The following is a 22118-nucleotide window of genomic DNA, read 5'->3' as shown; positions in this document are numbered from 1 at the left end:
GCATGTGTTCATTTATACATGATAATAGGCAAAACTGAAGTATATGCCATTAGGGATATGTTTTTATGTCGTAAAATCATAAAATGTAACAGATTGATTAGCAGAAAATTGTCTAGTAGATAATTGGGTGAAGGAGATGAATTGGGAAGGGTTACATTGAAGGTTTTGAAGGTACTGGTCTTTTCTATTTTTTAAACTGGGTGGTAGGCCCATGGTGTGTTTGTTTTATTATTATCTTCAAAAGTTTTTGTATACTTTATATAAACGCTTTGTGTATGTGACACATGGCATAATACAATTTTAGAAGAATAGTAAACTAATTCTTTGCAAATATTTAGATGAATAGTGTGTATGGTGGTATAGAAACCAACCTAGCTATATAGTGGGTCTCAAAAGAAATGCATGCAACTATAATGATGGATATTTATTTTAAATGGCATTTATGTGTTTATGATGTTACTATAAGTAATCCGAAGAGGAAAACATTTAATTGTTTGCTACCACCTGTTCCTTCAATGGCTGTTTATGAACTACTACATGCCAGCTCCAGGCACTCAGGATACATCAGGAACAAAACTAAGATCCTTGCAGTTGGGGAACACATATTCTAGTTAGGGGGTGAGGGGCTGGCAGAGAGAGACACACAGAAAGCAAGGAGAATGTGGTCGTAATAAATCGTTCCTTATGCTGGCAGGTGATGAGTAAATGCTAGAGCAGAGCAGGCGGTTCCAGGTTGCCTGATGGACTGCCCTTCGAAGAGAGTGGTCAGGGCAGCTTCTACTGAAGAGGGCAATTCTGAGCAAAGACTTTAAGAGGTTGAGAGTGACCGTGTGAATTATCAGGGGAAGGTTGTTTCTGGCAGAGAAAACAGTTGAAGCAAAGGCCCAAGGTGGAGTGTCTAAGAGATAGGAAGGGGCTCTGGCTGGTGTGGCTCAGTGGATTGAGCGCTGGCCTGCAAAAAAAAAAGGTTACAGGTTCGATTCCCAGTCAAGGCACAAGCCTGGGTTGCAGGCCAGGTCCCTAGTTGGGAGCGTGTGAGAAGCAACCACACATTGATGTTTCTCTTCCTTTCTCCCTTCCTTTCCCTCTCTCTAAAAATAAATAAATAAAATCTTTTTTAAAAAAATAGGAAAGGGACCGTAGGACTGGAGTGGAGTTAATAAGTGTCAGCGATACCAGAGAGGTAACGGAGGGATCCTAGGACTTTTGCAAGACTTTGTCTTTTCCTCCGAGAGAGGAAAGACGTGATGAGCTAATGTCGTATCAGGATCTGACTGCCGTGCTGAGATAGACTATTAGGAGGTGGGAGCAGAGGCAGGGGGCCAGCTGGTAACCTGTTTCCTCAGTCCAGGCAAGACGCTATGTGGTACAGACTACTAGTTTCCATTTATTCCTGAGACTACTATTATTTTACAGAGAATAAATGTTATTTGACCACTCTGCTTTTTTTCTTTCTCCAACCCACATTTTAAGTAAACAAATATATGTATTGTGTTCTCAATTTTACAGTACATTGGCACTTGTGTGTCGAATCTAAACATCCAATGTCTTTACATTTCAACAGAATTGTTAGTTTTTCTTTACTACTTCAAAAATTCTCTTACAAGGTTATGGGACAGCCATCCGATGGAATTAGGCGGTTACTAAATTACTGGTTGTGAAGATTATGTGGCAACATGAAAAACCCTTAAGATGGAATGTTCAGTGAAAAAAACAAGCAGCAAAGTTGTGTATTTGTATAGTAGGACTTAAAAAAGGTCCATCACCTCCTAATTGGTCCAGACTGCACTTAATCTTGGACCTCATTTTCTGTAACTCTCCTCTTTTCTTGATTTTCTACAACTATCCTGACCTGGCTGGTGTGTAAGCCTCCCAAGCATGCTGTCACTTCAGAGCCTTCACACAGGCTGTTCCCTCTGCTTACAATGCCCTTCCGGCATGGGCCCCAGGGTCCTCCCTGGCCTCCACCTGCAAGGCCTTCTCTGGCCTTGACAGTGAAATAGCAACCCCTTCTCTTGGCACTTTCTATCCTCTTACAAATATAACTTTGGTTTGTTTGTTTGTTTTTTCCACTGTACTTATCACCACCCAACAGGCACCTCATTTTATTTGTATATCGGTTCTATTGACTCTTTCCCTCCAACTGGAAAGTAACCTCCACGAGATCAGGGGTTTGGTCTATTTTCTTCAGGTTTTGTGTTTAGGGAGTACCTGACGCAGAATAGGTACACACAAGAGATCTTGTTGAACAAAATACCCTTCAAAGACCTCATATTTTTTATTGTTCACCTAATTATTGAATTCACATTATAGGCCTTACCAGACAATGAAGAAATCATGTGAAAAGTTACTGAAAGAGTGAGCTTAGGGACCATTTAAGTCACATCACTGAAGGAGCTGAGTGGAGTTGAGGAGACAACCTCTGTGTGCTAGTGTGTCGGAACCACTGCGTATCGGAACCACTCCGCAGACTGATAAGCCTCGAGTAAGCAGCAACATAAAGACTGAGGGGTCAGTGGAGGCAAGGAAACATTTCCCCCAGTGAAAATGTGGGCTCTGGAGGACGGAGTTGATGAGAAATGCCTCTGCCAAGGCAAATTCTAATCCTGGAAGGAGGTGCTGGGGCAGATGGTATCAGAGAAGAGCGGAGCTCCCTACCTATCCTCCGGGCAAAGCTCCCCCCACGGTGGATTCCTAGGTCTGGGAACAGTGAAGGATGAGGGGACAGCCAGAGAGCAGATTCCGGTGGCAGTCAGGGGATGATCAGCGCATACTCCCTGTCCTCGTATTGAATTTGTAAATTCCCACGCATGTAGCTTGCAGCGCTGCGGATCAGCAATTTTAGGCTGACCTTGCAGTCACCTGCAGTACGCAGTACAGCAGGGCTGAGCAGTGCCAAAGTATCAAAACAGTGCCCTGAAGGTGGGTTACCGGCTGCTACCCGAGCCCTCGTCTCAGAATCCCACCTCCTCTGAATCCAAATCCTCACAGTCAAGTTTGGGGCCTCTGGGCTGCTGTGCTGGCAATACAGCTAGGGTCTGTTCTGACTGGCTGGGGCCTGTTATGTAGCTGGTGCACCCCAAAGTTCTGATAACTTCTGAGTAGGCAGCAAGAGTAGTGTAATGCTTCTGAAGTGGGGTCCAAGGTGGAGGGGGTCCCAAGAACCTGGAGTCATGTCCAGAAACCTCCTAACTTCACTGACCTCTTGTCAGTCAGGAGGGCTTGACGGGTTACATTTTCCAGGGTCCTTGCTGGACTCACAGGAAACAGACAATTCCCAAGGCTGCTGCCCAAGGGGTCTCACCTTGTCTGGACCACGGGTCCCTTTGAGAGGCCAGGGAAACTCAATCTTGGATCCTTCAAATTTGAACAGTTATTGAAACTAGCCTTGAAATAGGGATAATGAGATCGTGCAGCTATAAATTATAAGCTATCGCAGGCCTAGAAGAGGGAAGAAGTCCATGTCCCCTTCTTCCATGCGTGAACTCAGTCTCCTTCCTCATCCACCCCAGCAGAGGTGAGAGGGGCTTAATGACCTTGCAGTTCAGGAAGTCACAGGCATTGAGATGTAGTTATAGACATTTTCTTATTCTATCTTTCAATCAACCTCAAACCTAAACATTTCTTGTTCGGAGACTGGTTCAAATATTTAACCCCATAGTTACACTGGCACCGAGGACAGGGCAGCGAGTGGTATCTCAGTTCGCGTCTTCCCCCTGAGGATGTGAAGAACCAGAACTCTGCAGGGTGGGATGCATGTCTCTGCTCCTGACCCCGTGCACCCGGGTTGTAAGTACCGCCACTTACTCTGCTGTCCTGGGCGGTTACACGCACATGCCTGCCATTCAGAGATTTGGAGTGTGCGTTGACATCTGTGTGTGTGAAGATAAACGGGGCTTGTTTTGATGCAGGACATGATATAGGAGCCCTTCTGGCGTGCTGTCAGAAAACTCACTTTAAAAAGCACCACCTGCAGGTGGTGGCCCGGCCCCTGGACTCACTCACTACTGGACCTGTTCGGGGTGTAACCTATTTTTAGTATGTAGTTGTCTTTTCAGTGTAAGAGCAGAAGTTTCAACTGAAATGGAGCAGCGAAGCGCAACTAACAACTACTAAACAAATGGACAGTTTTGAGGAGAGATTTTCTTCTCAAAATTCTGTTTTTTCTATGATTATTCAAAAAAGTTGCTGCTAAATATTACATTTTAGGAGAAGAAAGAATCAAAAGTTGACCATTAAACTTGGGAGCCTAGAGGGGGAAAAAGTGAAGATATTACAGCTAACCTATTGGGGTAAATGCAGGAAAAGTTAACTCAGAAATTAAGAGTATCCCAGCGTGTCCACTGTCTAGACACAGCCGTCCGAACACAGTGCCGGGCGCCGGAGTGGTCACACAGGGAGTGCACTGAGCAGGCAGGGCGACACCACCAGGCCCTCTGCCTCAGTGGCAACACCCCCCAACCCCCAAAGTTGTCCACAGGACCATCCCGACCGGGCCATGCTGCCACCCCCACTAATTGGAGTTGGAAAGTGAGATGAACTTGATTTATGTGTTCTAGACCAGACATACAATGTATTTCAGACCACGGCATTTGTCATTTTTCATTTGCCTAATAATAGTACACACCAAGCTTTTACTGGAGCCACTTAACGATCAGTTTGAGTGAGCCACGAAGATAGATTTGGCAGGGATTTGGGTCGTGTTAGTAACTCATTGCACGAGTGAAGGACTTGAAAATTGTTGCCTGCCTGCTGACTGTGGACTTTCTGGGAAGAGCTGGGCCGGGGCTTGGTTAGCCTTTCGGTATCGCTGCTCACGCCCCAGTCTAGGGGAACACTGGTTCAAACGTCTGACGGTTTCATTTTTTAAATTAGAGTCAGACTGCCTGGGTTCAATTCCTGGTTCTACCACTTTGTAGCTTTGTGACCTCCAGCAAGCTATTGACCCATAGTGACCCATATAGGCATGGGGATAATAAGGTTATTACAGGGAACACATTAGGTGATACATGTAAAGCACTGAGCACAATGCCTGTTTGTAGGAAAGCATCTAATAAATTTTGGTTGCTTTTATAATAAAGCACTGTCTCTATTTTTCAAAAGCCATTTTAGCCAGGTCAAATCTGTACAAAAAGAAGAAGGCTATTGATAGTGAAATTTATACTTCCTATTGCTAAAAACATAAGATTTTAAAAATTTATATACATTCACTTATATCTATAACTTAACCTGGAGATTTTTGATATGTAGTCTTTCTTAAAAATGTTTACGTGAGGATGAAAGCCCCGTTACTCGAATTAATACAGGTTGCCATTGATGGGTACTGTGCTCGCTCTTAATATTTATTACATGCATGTGTGAAACTGAACTGCGTAAAAGCAGAATTTAGGCATTCCTGCCAAAAGGAAGTGAATCAAAAGGAAGAGAAGCAGAGCCTTTGCAATGAGAAAATTGTCCTATCTCTCAGCCAGTCAGTCAGAATGTGAAAATGTTTACAAAATGCTCATTAAAAGAAAAAAGGATTGCAAGATAGAAACAAAATCTGGTGCACAAGTTTACACTAGAGAGATAAGAAAGGCTAGGCCCCTATAGGGGATTTTGTTATCCAATTACTGCAACCTGACTTTGGGGGAAGAGGAAGAATGGTAGGGGGAGGGAGAGAGAGGAAGAATTTCCAAACTTGTCTCCAGTGACAGGAGACATTTACGCTCGGCTCCCGCAAGATAAAACTGCCACTTAGAGCCCAGGAGAGCTAGACCTTCCTGGGTTGGCCTGGGGGCTCGAGCAGAGTCATGGGTCCTCTGGCCCTGCAGCTGTGCGCCGTCCTCTGCCTGGTGGCTCACTCTGCTTCTGGCAGCCCCATCATGAGCCTGGAGCAGTCGCCTCTGGAAGAAGATATGCCCCTCTTCGACGATGTCTTCTCGGAGCAAGACGGTGTTGACTTTGACACACTGCTGCAGAGCATGAAGAATGAGTTTCTCAAGACATTGAACCTGTCTGACATCCCTACGCAGGATTCAGCCAAGGTTGACCCTCCAGAGTACATGCTGGAACTCTACAACAAATTTGCGACAGACCGCACCTCCATGCCATCTGCCAACATCATTAGGAGTTTCAAAAATGAAGGTAAGTTGACATTTTATTGATGAAATTTGGTTTGGATTCTTTTCCCAAGAAGTGATAAGTAAATTTATAAGGCTTGGGAATAAAATAAAAGGGTGTGTACACAGATAACACAAAACAATGCACACGATGGCTTATTCCATGTTAATGCTTATTTTCCAAAGGGTTTTAAAAGGTATTAAAGAATATCTTTTAATTCGCAGTCCTAAAGTGTCTACCATTTCCACATTATAATTGGGTCTTTAAAGTTTTTTAATTTTGACAGCAAGTAATACAAAAAATTAATGTTGGCTTATTACTCCACCCTTATTGTTACTTTTCCAGATAGACCTTGGTTTCTATTTGGCTTTTGATTGATTACAAAATAGGTCAACTTCTACTTAGACTGAAAATTATGATAATAAAAAACCCCAGAAAGTTGTGATTTGTGTTTCGCTCAAACTTTGGATGAGTTTCCCTTTTGTGACCTTAGTTAGAAGTTGTTCAGACAGGATGGAAACTTATCATAGAGAGCCTTCCTAAAGTTGTGCTGCATTTGATGTGACAAGTATATCCTTGAAGCACCGTTTGTAGTTCAGGAAGTGTTCATGGCCCAGTTAATGATGCAGCTAATAGCTATTTCTTTACGAGAGTGATGCACAATCTTTAAATATCAGTGGGAAAGTGTTTTCTCCTCCCAGATCTTTACTCAGTAACTAAATCTAATGAACTAGAAAGTTAATCCTTTGTTTATTATGGTGTTAGTAAGCAAAACAAACAAACAAACAAACAAAACCCCAAAACACCCTGATACCTATGGTTAAAAACTGTGGGTCCAAAGAAACTAATATTAATATTTGTTAATATTTACTAATTATGCTTTTATACTCATTAACCAAGTACAAAAAAGCATTGTTGCACCTGGTACAAAAAAGTGAAGATTGATGTTGGCCAGACCTTCTTAAAAAGAGAAAGGTGGTGTCAGAGAAATAGCTCAGAATTTCGAATTTTGAGAGCAGGTTGACTTTGTAGCTGTGAACAATGAGCTTAATTGTTTTGAACCTCAATTTCCTCATCTGTAAGTTGGGGATAATATAACTATATAATATAATCAAGCAATTCAAAAGAGATTCTGAGTAAGAAACATTCCATTTGCTATGAAGTGTTGAATAAATATGAGTTATTCTCTGGTTGGCTTTTTTTTTTAAGATTGTATTTATTTTTAGAGAGGAGAAGGAAGGGAGAAAGAGAGGGAGAGAAATGTCAATGTGTGGTTGCCTCTCACACATCCCCTACTGGGGACCTGGCCTGCAACCCAGGCATGTGCCCTGACCGGGAATCGAACCTGCGACCTTTTGGTTCTCAAGCCAGCACTCAATCCACTGAGCCATAGCAGCCAGGGCTATATGAGTTATTCTTGACTAATTCCTTAAATTCTAGGCATTACAGAAAATTTTAAGTAGGTATTGCTCAGTCCTTGGAGATACCATTTGCCTTAAAAATTTAGTTGACAGATCAAAATTTCTAATATTTAGTAACATATTGGGTATATTATTTAGCAACATTTAATAACATTATGGAAATGGCATGATGAAATTGCAGATTCCTTTGGAGGTGAGTCTGAATTGAAAATGAACAGTCTCCTTCTCTGGGAGCCTTTCCTTCCTAATGTTTCTGAGCCCTTAGCCCTAGGTGCCTGGTTTAGGGTGTGAGCGGAAAAATGCTCACATTCTCCATGAAAATCAGAGTTTTTCAGTTCTCACTTCTCCCACAGAGGATTTGGATGGTTCAGGTCAGGAAGTGGAGTTTGCAGAGCTTCTTTATCATTACTGGAGATCAGTGAGGGCAGGAACACCTCTCCCTAGACAACTCAGGTGCCTGCACCTCTGCCAGTGTGCAGGAGGAAATGCGCAGCCCCCAAGACATGAATTCTGCACTGGGCTCGTCCTGTCAGCTGCTATTGTCTCTCTGGTGACTCTTCGGGTCTGCTCAGTGCAGCTTCCTAGGAGATAAAGTCCAACAAAACAAAACAAGACAAAACAAATCCCCCAATCCCTCCAAACCTAACTGATCAGAAGGAAACAATTGTCACCTCCAAGGTGGAAAAAGCACTACGTGTATTCCTGCCACTGCTCTGACCTAACCTTGTCATCTGGGGGAAGTCACTTCTCTGCATCGAGCTTCCATTTCTTCTGTGTAAAATGAACAGAGTAGCGATACCTGCATCGCAGGGACAAAAGAGCTAAATACAACCATGCTTGCAGAGCACCTGGAACAGGAAATTTGCTCAGACACATAACTCCTCCACCTATTACTATGTTTGCAAGTACACAAGAGACTTTTTTAAAAACAGCTTTATTGAAATATAATTGACATACAATAAACTGCACATATTTACAGTATATATAATTTGATAGGTTTTTCTTTTTTTTATCCTCACCTGAGGACATTTTTTCATTGCTTTTTTAAAGAGGAAGAGAGAGAGAAACATCTATACAAGAGAGAAGCATTGATTGGTTGCCTCCCATATGTGTCCGGACGGGGCATCGAATGCACCTGGGCTGGGGATCATATGCACCCAGACTGGGGACCAAACCCGCAACCTTGGTATGTGCCCTGTCCAGAAGTCGAACCTGCAACCTTTCGGTTATGGGATGACGCTCCAACCAACTGAGCCACACCGGTCAGGGCAATTCGATAAGTTTTAACATATGTGAACAGTCACTGAAACCATCATTACAATCAAGGTAGTGAACATGTTCATCACCACCAAAAGTTCGCTAGTGCTCCTTTGTCGTCCTTCCCTCTCACTATAGTGAGCCTTATTCTGCACTTTTCTCATGGTCAAGCAACCAGTCTACTCCCCTATTTTTGGTCTTCACATGTTCCCTGTCCAAGGGGAGTCATCTCCTCCATTCTTTAAGGGGGGGACAACTTCCAATCTACTTGATGTAATAAGGACATATGTTATGAATCAGTTTGATCTGATGCCCAGAGTCATCAATTAATCAGTATGTTTAAAGACCTGCCTCTAAGGCATCACGGCAGGCTGAAGGTAGAGAAAGGAGTTTAACATGCAGTACCCACCAACATGATGACAGTCTAGTTGGGAAGATCCATTCATGAAAAGATAACTGAAATACAAAGATGTAAATGGCAAAGGTCAAAGGCAAGATAGAGAGTGAGCACTCAAGTGGTGCAGAGGGGCGTGAATGTCCAGAGAGGAGGAGGGGAAGGGTCGGTCTCACCAGGGGAGTCACAACTGGACAGGTGCAGATGAGGGGATGGATGGGGCTTTCCGAGAGTCACAAGAGCCTAACCTAGCCTACACTGGGTGTCAGGTGCAATACCCAGTAAAGGGTTGTTGTGGCAAGTGGCAAGGATATCGGTCTACTTTAAACAGAAGGGTTTATAATTTATTTCATCTTTCAACAAGAATCAGTGGAACAAATGCCATGTGTCCTGCACTGGAGAGGATCCATGAAAGTAATGACTGGATCGAGAGGTCTAGACCTGGTTACAGCTGCTCCTGAGAGCCGTGCTAGAGAGCTGAAATGCATGCCATTGCCCAACACTTCCCTCTGGCCGTGTGTACAATGGCTGTAGGCCATATCCAGAGGAAGGGATAAGTCCTGTGAAATCATTGTACACTTTTATTATTGTGAGCTAGAAACATATCCCCATACCACCTCAAACCCATCATTATATAAATGCTATTGCTTAGGACAAATCTAAAAGGGGTAGGAAGTATAAAATAATCAGATCACATTAAATAAAAATATTAAATTCACAAATTGGGTATGTAGTTGGGAAAATGCTGCCGAAGATGATAGAGAACCCTTCACTGGTGGTCCTGAGCCTCGCTGGTCTCATGGAACCCTTTGATGGATGACCAAGTCCCTTGGGGATTCCTTTTAGAAATGTATTACCTGGGGCAAGAGTACAAGAATTTTGGACTCCTATAAAATTCTTAGAGAGTCAACTTGATAATATTTGGAGATATGCTTCTAAGACTAACGGACCTTTAAAAATATATTTCAGTAAATACTCTTGAGCGATTTGACTTGCCCAGCCCTATGCCACGTGCTGAGGGGGTAAGACTAAGGCGCCAGTTTATCCCTAAGGTTTATGTCCCTCCTTCTCACGGACTGCATACCCAAAATCACCTGCTGTGACCCCTTTGGTTTATGGCCAGCTTCCTGGCCTCGTGAGGAGGGGTCAGCAAACATTTCTGGTAAGGGGCCAGACACATAGTACATATTCTAGGCTTTATGAGCCCTGTTGCTCTCTTATGACTGTTTATGCCTTTGTAGTGCAGGTAAGTCGTCACGGATAATACAGAAACAGAGGGGTGAGGCTGTGTTCCAATAAAACTTTATTTCCCAAAACTGGTGGCCCGTGGGCTTTAGTTTACCATCCCCTGGTCTAGATGGAGGTCTTGAGGAAGACCAGTGCCCAGCTAACTGTGTGGAGATATCTGCCCCTTACAAATGCAAATGTGACAAATAATGAGGCCCTCATCCCCAAAAAGCTTCAACCCCCACCACATGTTTCATTTGTTAGCTCTTTACTGGTTAGAAGAATTGGGGGCTTGCCCACACAATCCCCAAGGTCTTCCCAGTTCTATAATTCTGTGGCTGGCAAGCTACACGGGCAAGCCTGGGCGACTTTTCCACCATTCATTCAGCTGCCATTTTCCTCATTAGTCTTGACAGCTTAACTCAATTTAGCATTCTACCATTGACTCGGTATTCTCTGTGTCAAAGAATGCTAACATTGTGTTTATTTTCTTTGATATCCCCACATTTTTTCTGTATAAAACTTCCTTCATTGGAGGCCCTTGTATGACATGAATAGTCTGTTTTTTTCTGTAACATACTGCAAATCTGATTTTTTTTTTTTAGATCTGTTTTCCCAACCAGCCAATTTTAATGGGCTCAGAAAATACCCTCTCCTCTTCAATGTGTCCATCCCTCAGCATGAAGAGGTCATCATGGCTGAACTCAGGTTGTACACATTGGTGCAGAGAGATCGCATGATATATGATGGAGCAGACAGGAAAATTACCATTTTTGAAGCACTTGAGGGCAAAGAGGACAACGAGGGGGAAAGAAACATGCTGATCTTGGTGTCCGAGAAGGTCTATGGAACCAACAGTGAGTGGGAGACTTTCGATGTCACCAGTGCCATCCGGCGTTGGCAACAGTCAGGCTCATCCACCCACCAGCTGGAAGTCCACATCGAGAGCAGACACGATGAAATGGAGGGCACTGGCAGGGGACAACTGGAAATAGACACCAGTGCCCAGAATAAGCATGTCCCTTTGCTCGTCGTGTTTTCTGATGACCAAAGCAGTGAGAAGGAACAGAACGAGGAACTGAGTGAAATGATCACCCATGAGCAGCTTCTGGAGCTGGACAATCTGGGCCTTGATGGTTATTCCAGTGGACCCGGGGAAGAGGCTTTGCTGCAGATGAGGTCGAACATCATCTATGACTCTACTGCCCGCATCAGAAGGAATGCCAAAGGAAACTACTGCAAGAGGACCCCGCTCTACATCGACTTCAAGGAGATTGGCTGGGACTCTTGGATCATCGCCCCGCCTGGATATGAAGCCTACGAATGCCGTGGTGTTTGCAACTACCCTCTGGCAGAGCATCTCACACCCACAAAACATGCCATTATCCAGGCCTTGGTCCACCTCAAGAATTCCCAGAAGGCTTCCAAAGCCTGCTGTGTGCCCACCAAGCTAGAGCCCATCTCCATCCTCTATTTAGACAAAGGTGTCGTCACCTACAAGTTTAAATACGAAGGCATGGCTGTCGCTGAGTGTGGCTGCAGATAGAAAAGGAGTTTGTTGCTTATTTAATAACTGTATATGTGTATATTTTGTGTCCTTATTTAATAAGATTATTTAATAAGGGTGTACAGATCATAGAGGTTTACTGCCTTAGGGAAATGGACAGGTGAATTTGTTGTAGGAAATGCTTATTATGTTACACAGTCTCATTTCTTCCAATCTGTTTTTCTCTGGACTTGCCATTTTCTGACAATGCCACCTCTAATGGCAAGTGGCAAACCCATACTGCTTGTCTTCTATGTCGATTTGAAGCCAGGACCCCCTAAGCAGAAATATAGTGTCAGAAGGCAGACATTTGTGTATGTATATGTGTACATAGATAAACTTATAAAGCTCTCTGGGTTCTATAGAGGTACATTAGACTCACACACATGCACGACTCAATCAAATGCGTGTATACCAAAGCCAACGGTCCGTTCTCAGTCACCTCTTCCCTGAGTAGGATTTACGTGAAGACAATCTGCACCAGGAATTTAACCCTCCTGGGAACTATTACATTTTCTAAATACTATCGAGAATACAGGTGAGCTTTCATCAGTTGAGTTTCTGACAGTGTTCAGAGCAGCAGGGCCTGGTAAAGGATGTTTTATGTTTGAGGAGAGGGGTTATTTGATGCAGAAACCAAATGGGTTCAAGAGGTAATGGCCTTAACGTACAATAGCAAGGGGTAAACCCATGGGGGTATCGACATGCTCTAGAGGGCAGCGCCTGGTCAATAATGGAAAACAGTGGGGCTTCAGGGTGGCATCTGTTTCTGAGATAAGATGAAGGCAAAGCCAATGTTGGCCTTTATTGCTGCAGGGGGTAGAGGAGGTGGAAGGGGGCACATAGGGGAGGAGGGGAAGAGAATCTAGATGTTATCCTAGGATGTACCTATGAAATTATAAGCAGTTCTAATTGGAGAATTAAATCTTTTGGATGAAATAAAATTTTCAAAGAACAAGAGGAGAAAAATCAGAAGGGATCTGTCTGTTGGACTCTTCACTTCTTAATATTTTTCTTCCATCCTTAATATTTCTCCTTTGCCTCTGCCCTCTACATTTGTTCTGTCCACCTTTTTCCTTCCCTCTTTCTTCTTTGCCCCAGAGCCTCACGTCCTCCCATTCCTATGTCCCTTGACTTCATGGGCCTTCATTGTTTCTGCTGTGACCTGGAGGGACACCTAAAAGCATTTCTTTCAAGATGAATGAAGTTAGAGCTCTAATTTCTATTTTCCTCATGACATTTAATTTGATTTGCTTTTAATAATATCTTTTATGAAATGGCTTATTTGTGAAGCATTCTTAAGTATAAGAAAAAGAAAATGAAAGTCCAAATAGATCCACCTAAGTAATGAATTCATAAATACACACAAGCAAATGACTAGAAAGCTAAGCCTGAATTTTGAAATCAGGTTTGTCCCATGGGAGAAGTTCTATAGCCTTCCCATTCTGCAGTCTTCCCATTTTGGAAGTGGCCAGGACCAAGGGACTGGGAAGTATTGGCAGCAATGGTCCGCTGGGTCGGCCAGCAGTTGGCCAGCGGGAAGGACCCTGAGACTCTGGCTGTGGTCTTAGCCCGTCCCCACCTCCCGTAAGGTGTCCTGGTCTCTGTGCAGGAAGGACCAGAGAAGTGGAGTTCTCAGACTGTTCTGACACCTGCAGGCAGGAGGCACAGATGTTTCACGCTAGAATCTGGAATGGGATTTCGAGTACATTGTCCCCCCTCACCCTATTGAATGTTTCCTTCAGAAGTCTGGCAGGTTTTTTACCCTTAGAAACCTCCCTTTCAGCCTCCCTTTCACAAAACTCTTGGGGTTATAAACTCATCTCACACTAGAAAGCAGAGGCAAGGGAAGCTATTTTGAAAGACATTTTGCCCAACTTGGACCTCGCCTCTGTACATCTGGATGCATAGATTCTGGGAGCAAACAGAGGGAAGGTCCTGGGGAATTCACTGTCCTGAAAAAGTGGTATTCCGACCATCAGGGACTATACAGTGAGTGATATTTGAGGTGGTCAGCAATTCAGAAACATTCATTTATGGAATAGCCTCCCTATACAACGGTGTGTGTGCATGTGCGGTGTGTGTGTGTGTAACTGGCTCTGGAAAGCCACACTTAGAGCCCTCAGCGGGATGTGGTGCATCCTTTACATCCACGGTACACACTGTATAATCATATACTCTACGGTACTTCTTATCTTTTCTAAAGGACACTGTAATAGATATACGATAAAACCTCAGTTGAACAAGATAGTTCTAGTTTGATAAGAGTCAGGCAATATTTCGTCTAAAATATGTAGGACAGCTGGCAAATGCTGTACAGCCAGCAGTCCTGGGGTGAGTGTGCCCTGATGTGTATCTCCCACCCTGGCCTATTTCAAGGTACCAAAGTCATGTCAACCAGCTTGTAAAAATTCCCGAACTTCACAATTGCTCTCAGGAGCCATGCTTGCTGACTCTGGCACCCCACTGCTATTAGCACCCTGCTCACGCCCTCTGCTGCCTCGCCCTCTGCTGCCTCGCCAGGTTCCTGGAGAAGTCTTGTCGCGAGCAGCTTTGATCACTCTTCTGTGAAAGGCACAGGAAAATCTAGGCTGTCTGCAGTCAGGCTGCACATCCCAGATGCTGCTTCTTTTCCCGCAGCCCAGACGTAAGCATGCATTTTCCTGATTTTCTTCTTCCCTGTGGAAAGAAGGTGCAGAAAGCCGCATATCGGTTGTTCAAATGTGCTAGTGACTTTTTAAAATTTTTGCTTTCTTCTCATCAGAGAATGAAAGAACATAAACCATAACCAGAGGAGTCCTCCCAGCTCTCAACAGGCCTCTTGCAGCGTGCCTGCATGTCTCGAATGTCGCTGCGTTAATATGAGGCCATAAAATCATCAGAACCTTAGGAAAGTAGGGCTCACTAATGTCTTCTCTGATCATAGACCTTGGCTACATCCCACGCCAGTCTTTTCTTTACAGGTTAATGGCCACGTTATCCTCACTTAAGTCGATAATCCCAAACAGTTCTTGAGGAGAATTCTAACAGGGAGACTTGGGCAGCCAACAGCCACAGTAGTCACGTAAAAGTTTCTAGGTGTCCTGCTATTTATTGATGGATATATTTATTTTTGTATGATAGTGTAGAATACCAAATATTTTATTTTTATGTTTGTAATTCCCTCTTGGGTAAAATAGTCTTCTGTGCTCTTCAAGTAGTGCCTTCCCCGGAGTATGGCTCCTTAACAATATCTGGCCCACATTTTTATTCTTTTTGCATCATCATTTCCCATTATTTTAGGGAGTCTTGCAATAAGCCTGCCATCGTCTTGTATATTTGTGTCTTGGAGGCATGCTCTGAGCCCCTGGCATATTTTCTGATGTGTAAATAGTACAGTTTTAACTGAATGGTACTTTAAACTGAAGCATAGACGTTCCAGAAAATATGTACCCAATAAATTCTTGTCACTCCATGAGCTGACATTGTCATTTTTCCATCAGAGACAAATGCTGTGAGGGACTATGATTGCTGCTCAGTATTAATCGGCGCTTTTCATTCCCAAACTAGGTGCTGCTCTCCCCACCCCCCACCCCTGACTGCATCCGCTGCTTGCCTTGGCCCACCGATTCAAGGACTTGGTTGGATAAATCCCTTTGTAATTGGGCCAGCTACTCTATTAATGTAAAAACTGTTCATTTAGTAATTCTTAAAAGAGTCAGCCTCAAAGTGCCTAATTCTTTGCCTGTGTATAATTTTTGGCCTGGAAAAATTAATGGTAAATACTTTTCCCAGAACTATTAGCAATTGGTTTGGTATTATTTATGATCTATACTCTTCAAGTATAAGATATTTTCCTAGAAAGGAATTTTACATATTACTTCTTGTCAAACTCATCGACACCCCATAAGGCCCAGCAGTGTTATAGCAAAACAATGTATAATTTGTCTGTAGCCCAGAAGGGACGTTGCCCTGTTTAAGAATTGTTGATCTTTTCAGAGAATCACTATGGGTTACACGTGGCCCTTTGCCATCTGGTGAAAAAGGAACACCACTGTGACTCTGCATTTTCTTGCCCCCAACAAGCACACTTGATCTCACACATCAGAGGGAAGGAAAGTACCTAAGGCTGTACAATAACCACATACAAGGGTGTTTCTGGGCGTGGAAATGTATCCTTGAGGTTCTAACTTCGTCAGGGATGACTGCTCTGATCAGCATGCGTCTGTTGCGCATGAGCACTTGTTTGTGAGTGTCTGGCCTGATCACAGCGGGATGTGGACAGGCTCGTGCCCAACTAACCAACTTCCACAAATACGGAAGATCAGCTGACACCACGGTCACACCGAATCAGCTGAGGCATGTTCATCTTCTTATGTTCAAACCCTGTTTGTTATCTCTGTCCAAATGTATGTAGAAATTATTAGACTAAAAGGAAGATGGAAAGAAATATTTTACACCATGTTGGTAAATTAAATGTGTACATTCAGAGTTATCTTGTTAAATAAAATGGAAAAATTATTTTGATAATTATTTGAGACTTGTTTTTCCTTGAGATGAAATCTGACTTGCTTTCTTTCCTCACTTTTTTTTCCATCTCCACTTCACAGTATGTCCAGGTGGAATCGAACTTCCTGCTATGTCAGTAGCAGATGGCCTGAAGAAACAATAAGTAGGTTTTAGCTTCTGAGTGGCCTCACCAGAGAGGGAGGTTCTCTTGTTACATGACTCTCCCACTTCACACTACTTTCTGTCTGTAAAGCCCGTGAATTCCAGAGATTTATGTGGCAAATGATAGAGTCTCCTCTTTGTCAATTACTGAGAAATATTTCCTCTCTGAGTTTAGAATGAGGCACACTAAAGAGCAATTACTTTTGGGAAAATATCCAGGTTAAATTTCACTGAAATTTGATTACTGAGCCTCGTAGAATCTCAGGCTTAGAAGGGACTTTTAAACGTTATCTTGCATGCTCCACTCCCTTCAGCAGCCCAGCAAAAACACTCCTCATATCTTGCAAATGTCAGAGAAGGGAGTGTGCTGCCTTCTTAAGGGCACCTATTACGTTTTCAGAGGACTCTGCCTCAATTGTACTCAGTTTAGCAAATAGTTCAGCTCTTTATGCACATAAGTCACCGCAGGAGAGAAAAAGGTAAGCAGAAGGTTGTTAGAGAGTTCTCCCTCACACGGAACTGAAGTCTCTCCCAGTGTCCCTCATAAAGTCCCAGTTCATAGCTCTACCTAATCCATCCTCGTGAAGGCCCCACAGTTTGCAAATAGCTCTCCTGCCCTTCTGGATGCGCTGACCCCCGTTTCCTGCAGTAGTGTGTGTCTGACCACAGACCAGACGCAGTGAGCTCCCTCAGCCAGATGGAAACTTGTGGAAGCCTGCAATGGGCGTAGACCTGCCCCTGCCACCCTGAGCATGTAATAGGCCTGGTGGACAGACAGACCCTGCTGCTTGTTCTGGAAGTTCATTCTTATGGCAGAATGTGGGTATTGAAGGACCTAGAGTCCCAGGTGGATACAATTCCTTCCATCAGATAATCATCCTGCACCTCTTTTGGGGGGTATCCTCTGAAGTCCTGGCTGACAGGCTGTATCTGGCCAGCGTGTTAGCAGGGAGCAAAGCCCTTGTCCCTCAGTATCAGGACAACTGATAAGGGCAAGACAAGCATTCTAGTCATGGAGGAAAGAAAGCTGAGAACACACGTTGGGGCTTAGGCCAGGGCTGGACATAAAAAGCCCAAAATACCATTCTTAGTCTTCAAGTCGAATTCTTTAGCAAACTATTCATTCTTTTCTGTAAATAATTCCATTTATGGATGTCTCTCACAGTGTGGTGCCTGGACCGGGTCTTCACAAGTGTCTGACCAGAGTTTGGCAGCTCAGAACCAGCCACCTTTGTTCTGGGAGTTTCTTGTCTACTAATACAGCCTGGGACTGCATGGGGCAGACATGGCTGCAAGTTATTTGGGGGTAGAAAAAATTATTTTCAAAGCTGAGATTATACATTTAATAATAAGTTATGGCTGGTGTGGCTCAGTGGATTGAGCACTGGCCTGCGAACCAAAGTGTCGCTGGTTTGATTCCCAGTCAGGGCACATGCGTGGATTTCGGGCCAGGTCCCCATAGGCGGTGTGCAAGAGGCAACTACACATTGATGTTTCTCTCTCTCTTTCTCCCTCCCTTCCCCCTCTCTAAAAATAAATTAATAAAATCTTAAAACAATAATAATAACGTGATATGGTTTCTAATAGTGCTCCTGATATAAATTGATCTTTGTAGTGTTGTAGGAAAATAATTCCATGAGACTGGCTGTTTGTGACTCCAGTCACATGGCCAAGAGCCCACTTTTGCGCAGAAGTGACTATTTGTAAAGAAGGGGCCTATTTGGAGAAGGTGAGAGCTTGTTAACTTGGGTGGTTATAAATGGATTATGTGATTATCTCCGACTCACTCTCCCGAACTGTCAGTTTACAAGAACCAGTTCCTGCCCTCTCTTAACCTTCCTTAGACCATTAGCACAGATCCAAATGCTCATCTTGTCCTGAGAAGAAAGTCCAGAAACACATGGACACCCCAGTCCATTTTTACTCTTAAATGTGGTTCTAAGGATCTTATCAAAAATTTAGGCCAGTCAGTTCAAAGTGAGGTTCTTTGGTGGAAAGCGCGAAGCCGCACTGTGAAACCCGGCTTCTGCAGAAAATTCTCACTCATAGGACACGGGCCAACATGTTTGCACAATATGGGAGTGGTGTTAGAAAACCCATTTCTACCCCCTTATTACCATTTCTACCTAAAATGCATGACGTGACCTGACCAATCATGAGGAAATATCAAATAAACCCATTTGAAGAACATTCTGCAAAATAACCAGACTGTACTCTTTAAAAATGTCCATGAAAGGCAGAGAAAGATTGAGGAACTGTTATAGATTTAAAAAGACTACGCACACATGGCCACTAAATGCAGCCTGTGATCCCGGATTGGATCCCAGGTCCCCTCAAAAACGGGCAGAAAGGACATTATCCTTTTGTTAAATTCACTGTTGCTCAGCTGGTGGTGCCCAACTCTATCAATTGTACACTGGCAAGTGACATTCACTTTTAAAACTCTTCTGCATGATTATTGCTCTTTTTCCGAAGCTGGGAGAAGTTGTGTGGGAGGAGTAACTGGGCTTTTGCCTGATACAGTGTCTAAGCAGCAAGCAGGCAGCGTTAAAAATAATGCCTTTGCAGAGCAGGCAAACGCCACGGAAGAAGCAGACGAAACAGGCATCAGAGGAAACTGTTGAGCAGTGTGGAAAACCTGAGGTCAATACACGAGCTCCAGCAAAACATTTTCCTGAAATAACCAAGCTCAACCCTGCATTCCCTGAAAAGAAGCATGCTTTTCAGGCAACGAACCATCTGTTTCGAGTGTTTAGAAAACGGATCTCCAATCACGGGTAATTTAAACTTCCTTATACCCCAGTTCAATGTTTGATAAGAAAAGAGTGCTAACAGGATGGGAACGGAGTTACTATATTAAGCCCAGCCAGAACAAAAACCAGCCCCTGGCAGTTATTTTGTTTATGCTCCAGACCCTTCTGCTTTAATTAACATAATATTTACATGAGACCAGCTCCTGTTACATCTTTTGCTGCAACGGTCACATGTTTTGTTCTTTGTTGTTGTTGTTACTTTTTTTAAAAAAGTTCCTGCAAAACACAGTTGAGAATATGCCTGAATGAGGTACAAACAGTGAAATCACGCCATAGCATCCTGCCTCCCAAAGGACCAAGCCCACCTGCTTTGCACAGTTTGGGGTCAGGTATCAATCATGTCACCAGGTAAAATACAGGATGTCCAGTTAATTTGAATTTAAGATAAACAATGAATACTTTTTTTTTACATTTTTTTTATTGTTGTTCAAGTACAGTTGTCTCCATTTTCCCCTCACCACTCTCCCCAACCCCAGCCATCCTCACTTCCCACCCTTGATCCTACTCCCCTTTGGTTTTGTCCATGTGTCCTTCATACATGTTCCTGACAACCCTTCCTCCCAACCCCCCGCCCCTGTCATCCTTACCCACCTCCCCTGGTTACTGTCAATTTGTTCTTAATTTCAATGTCTCTGGTTATATTTTGCTTGCTGAATAATTTGTTTAGTATAAGTAAGTCTCAAATGTTGCATGTGACATACTTATACTGAAATAAAAAAGTTCATTGTTTATCTGAAATTCAGATTTAATTGGGTGCCCTGTGTTTTTATTTGCTAAATCTGTCAACCTTAGTCAAATATTGCTCAGAAGTTTGCATGAGTGGAAAGAGCCAGGGAAATATGAAATATTTATCCCCTCCGTTCCCAAATAAGCTATTCAGAGGGTCATAAATCGAGCTACCAGGGTTCATTGTTAAAGGACAGCTCCGAGAGGTGAAGCTGAAATCCACTTGGCCACAATACCTGCCAGTGCTAAAACAGTAGCGATACCTAACACATCATCCTCACATTTCCCTGGACATCTTACCCTCAGAAATTCTCTTGTTCATGTTGACTTTGCCTATTTTAGATGTTATTATATTGACAAAAGTGAAATTATGGAACAAAAGATGTGCACATTTAGCATATATCATTCTGAGAAATATTGGCAAGTTACACTCCAAAATGTTTACCTAATTATACTCCATCAGCGGGTACAAGAGTGTTGGATCTATACAGGTTCCAATGTTCAATGCTATTGCTTTTCTTAGTGAAGGCTGAAATGGTTGACTTGTGTCCCCTAGAAAAGGTATGTTGAAGTCCCAACCCCCAGTGCCTCAGAATGTGACCTTATTTGGAAATAAGGTCTTAAAAGAGGAAATCAGGTTACAATTAGGGTGGGCCTAACCCCGTAAGACTGACGCCATTATAAAAGGGACAAATTTGGACACAGACAGACGTGAACACAGTGAGAACATCATGTGAAGATGAAGGCAGAGATCAGGGTGATGCATCTCCAAACCAAGGAACTCCAAAGATGGCCAGCAAACCCCCGGAAGCTAGGGGAGAGACACAGAACAGGTTCTTCCTCCTGGCCTTCGGAAGGAACCAGCCCTGCTGACACCTTGATCTCAGACTCCGGCCTCCAGAACTGGGAGACAATACATTTCTGTTCTTCAAGCCACGCAGTCTGTGGTACTTTGTTACAGCAGCCCTAGGAAACTAATACAGATGCTAAGTACAATAAATTTGATTTAAAAAATTTAAATTTATCTCTGCAATGATTGGTGAGTTTGACTATATTTCATACATTTCTTTTCTAATTCTCTTTATTCCATCAATAGACTTTTCCTGTCTCTAACTTATTGTTCATATTACTTATATTCTTTGAACTGATTTGTTGAAATTCTATATTATATACAATTAATGCTTCGTTATATTCTATCAATAGTATTCCTGTTTGTTCCTTACCTTTCTTAACTTTTCAAAAATTATGTGTTTTGATGTTTAAAAGTTTTACATTTTTATTTAGTCAAATCTGTCAGCACTGCTTGTCCTGGCTTCATAGAGGAAACAGGAAAGTTTTCCCTGGCTAGGCCATCATAAGCCAAATTTTCACTAAGGCTGGAAAAAGTTTAAAGCTTCACTTTTTTTAAGTTCTTCAAAACCCTCCAGTTTTGCAATTGCCTCCCAATCTATAGTTCTTGTAACCTGAACGCCAGTTGCTTACTCCTTCTGTAATGCCCAGGAATCCAGGGTCCAGCCCCAGGTTCTTCTGTAGTAATGGCCCTTCATGCCTTTAAGCAGTGTTCTTGGATGGTGTTCCCATTATCTCTCACTGTGTGACACTCTGTACCCAAACAGGGTTTGCAACAACAGTTGCAAAATGATGGCTGGGGCTTCGTCATCTTGAAGCCTTTCTCATTCACACGTGTGACACTTGACCAGTGGCTCCTTGAGTCTCTCTCTCGTTCGCTCTCTCTCACACTGTGTCTCTGTCTCCTTCCTCTTCTCTCCATGTTGTGTCTCCACATGGCTACCTCAGGTAACTGGATTTTTCATATGGTGGCAAAAGGTTGCCAGAGTGTGTATCCCAAGAGCAGTAGTGAGGCAAAAGCTGTATTGTCTTTTATTATCTAGCCTTGAAAGACATGCAGCATCACTTCTGCCACATTCTATTGGGTATGAGTAGTCACTAAGGCCAGCCCGCAATCAACAGGATAGGAATTA

General features: G+C 43.2%; 1 protein-coding gene across 1 annotated transcript; it reads left to right on the top strand.

Annotated features, from left to right (window-relative positions):
* Window positions 1-5769: 5769 nt before the first annotated feature.
* Window positions 5770-12103, top strand: BMP10 (bone morphogenetic protein 10). The gene is made up of 2 exons (XM_024558618.3): window positions 5770-6126; window positions 11007-12103. Exons 1-2 carry the CDS (start codon window positions 5793-5795, stop codon window positions 11945-11947), a joined length of 1275 nt encoding a protein of 424 aa, XP_024414386.1. The 5' UTR covers window positions 5770-5792; the 3' UTR covers window positions 11948-12103.
* Window positions 12104-22118: the final 10015 nt, after the last annotated feature.

Source organism: Desmodus rotundus, chromosome 5, assembly GCF_022682495.2.
Source record: "Desmodus rotundus isolate HL8 chromosome 5, HLdesRot8A.1, whole genome shotgun sequence".
In the NCBI taxonomy this organism is placed as follows: domain Eukaryota; kingdom Metazoa; phylum Chordata; class Mammalia; order Chiroptera; family Phyllostomidae; genus Desmodus; species Desmodus rotundus.
This window is presented reverse-complemented; position numbering and strand designations above follow the sequence as displayed.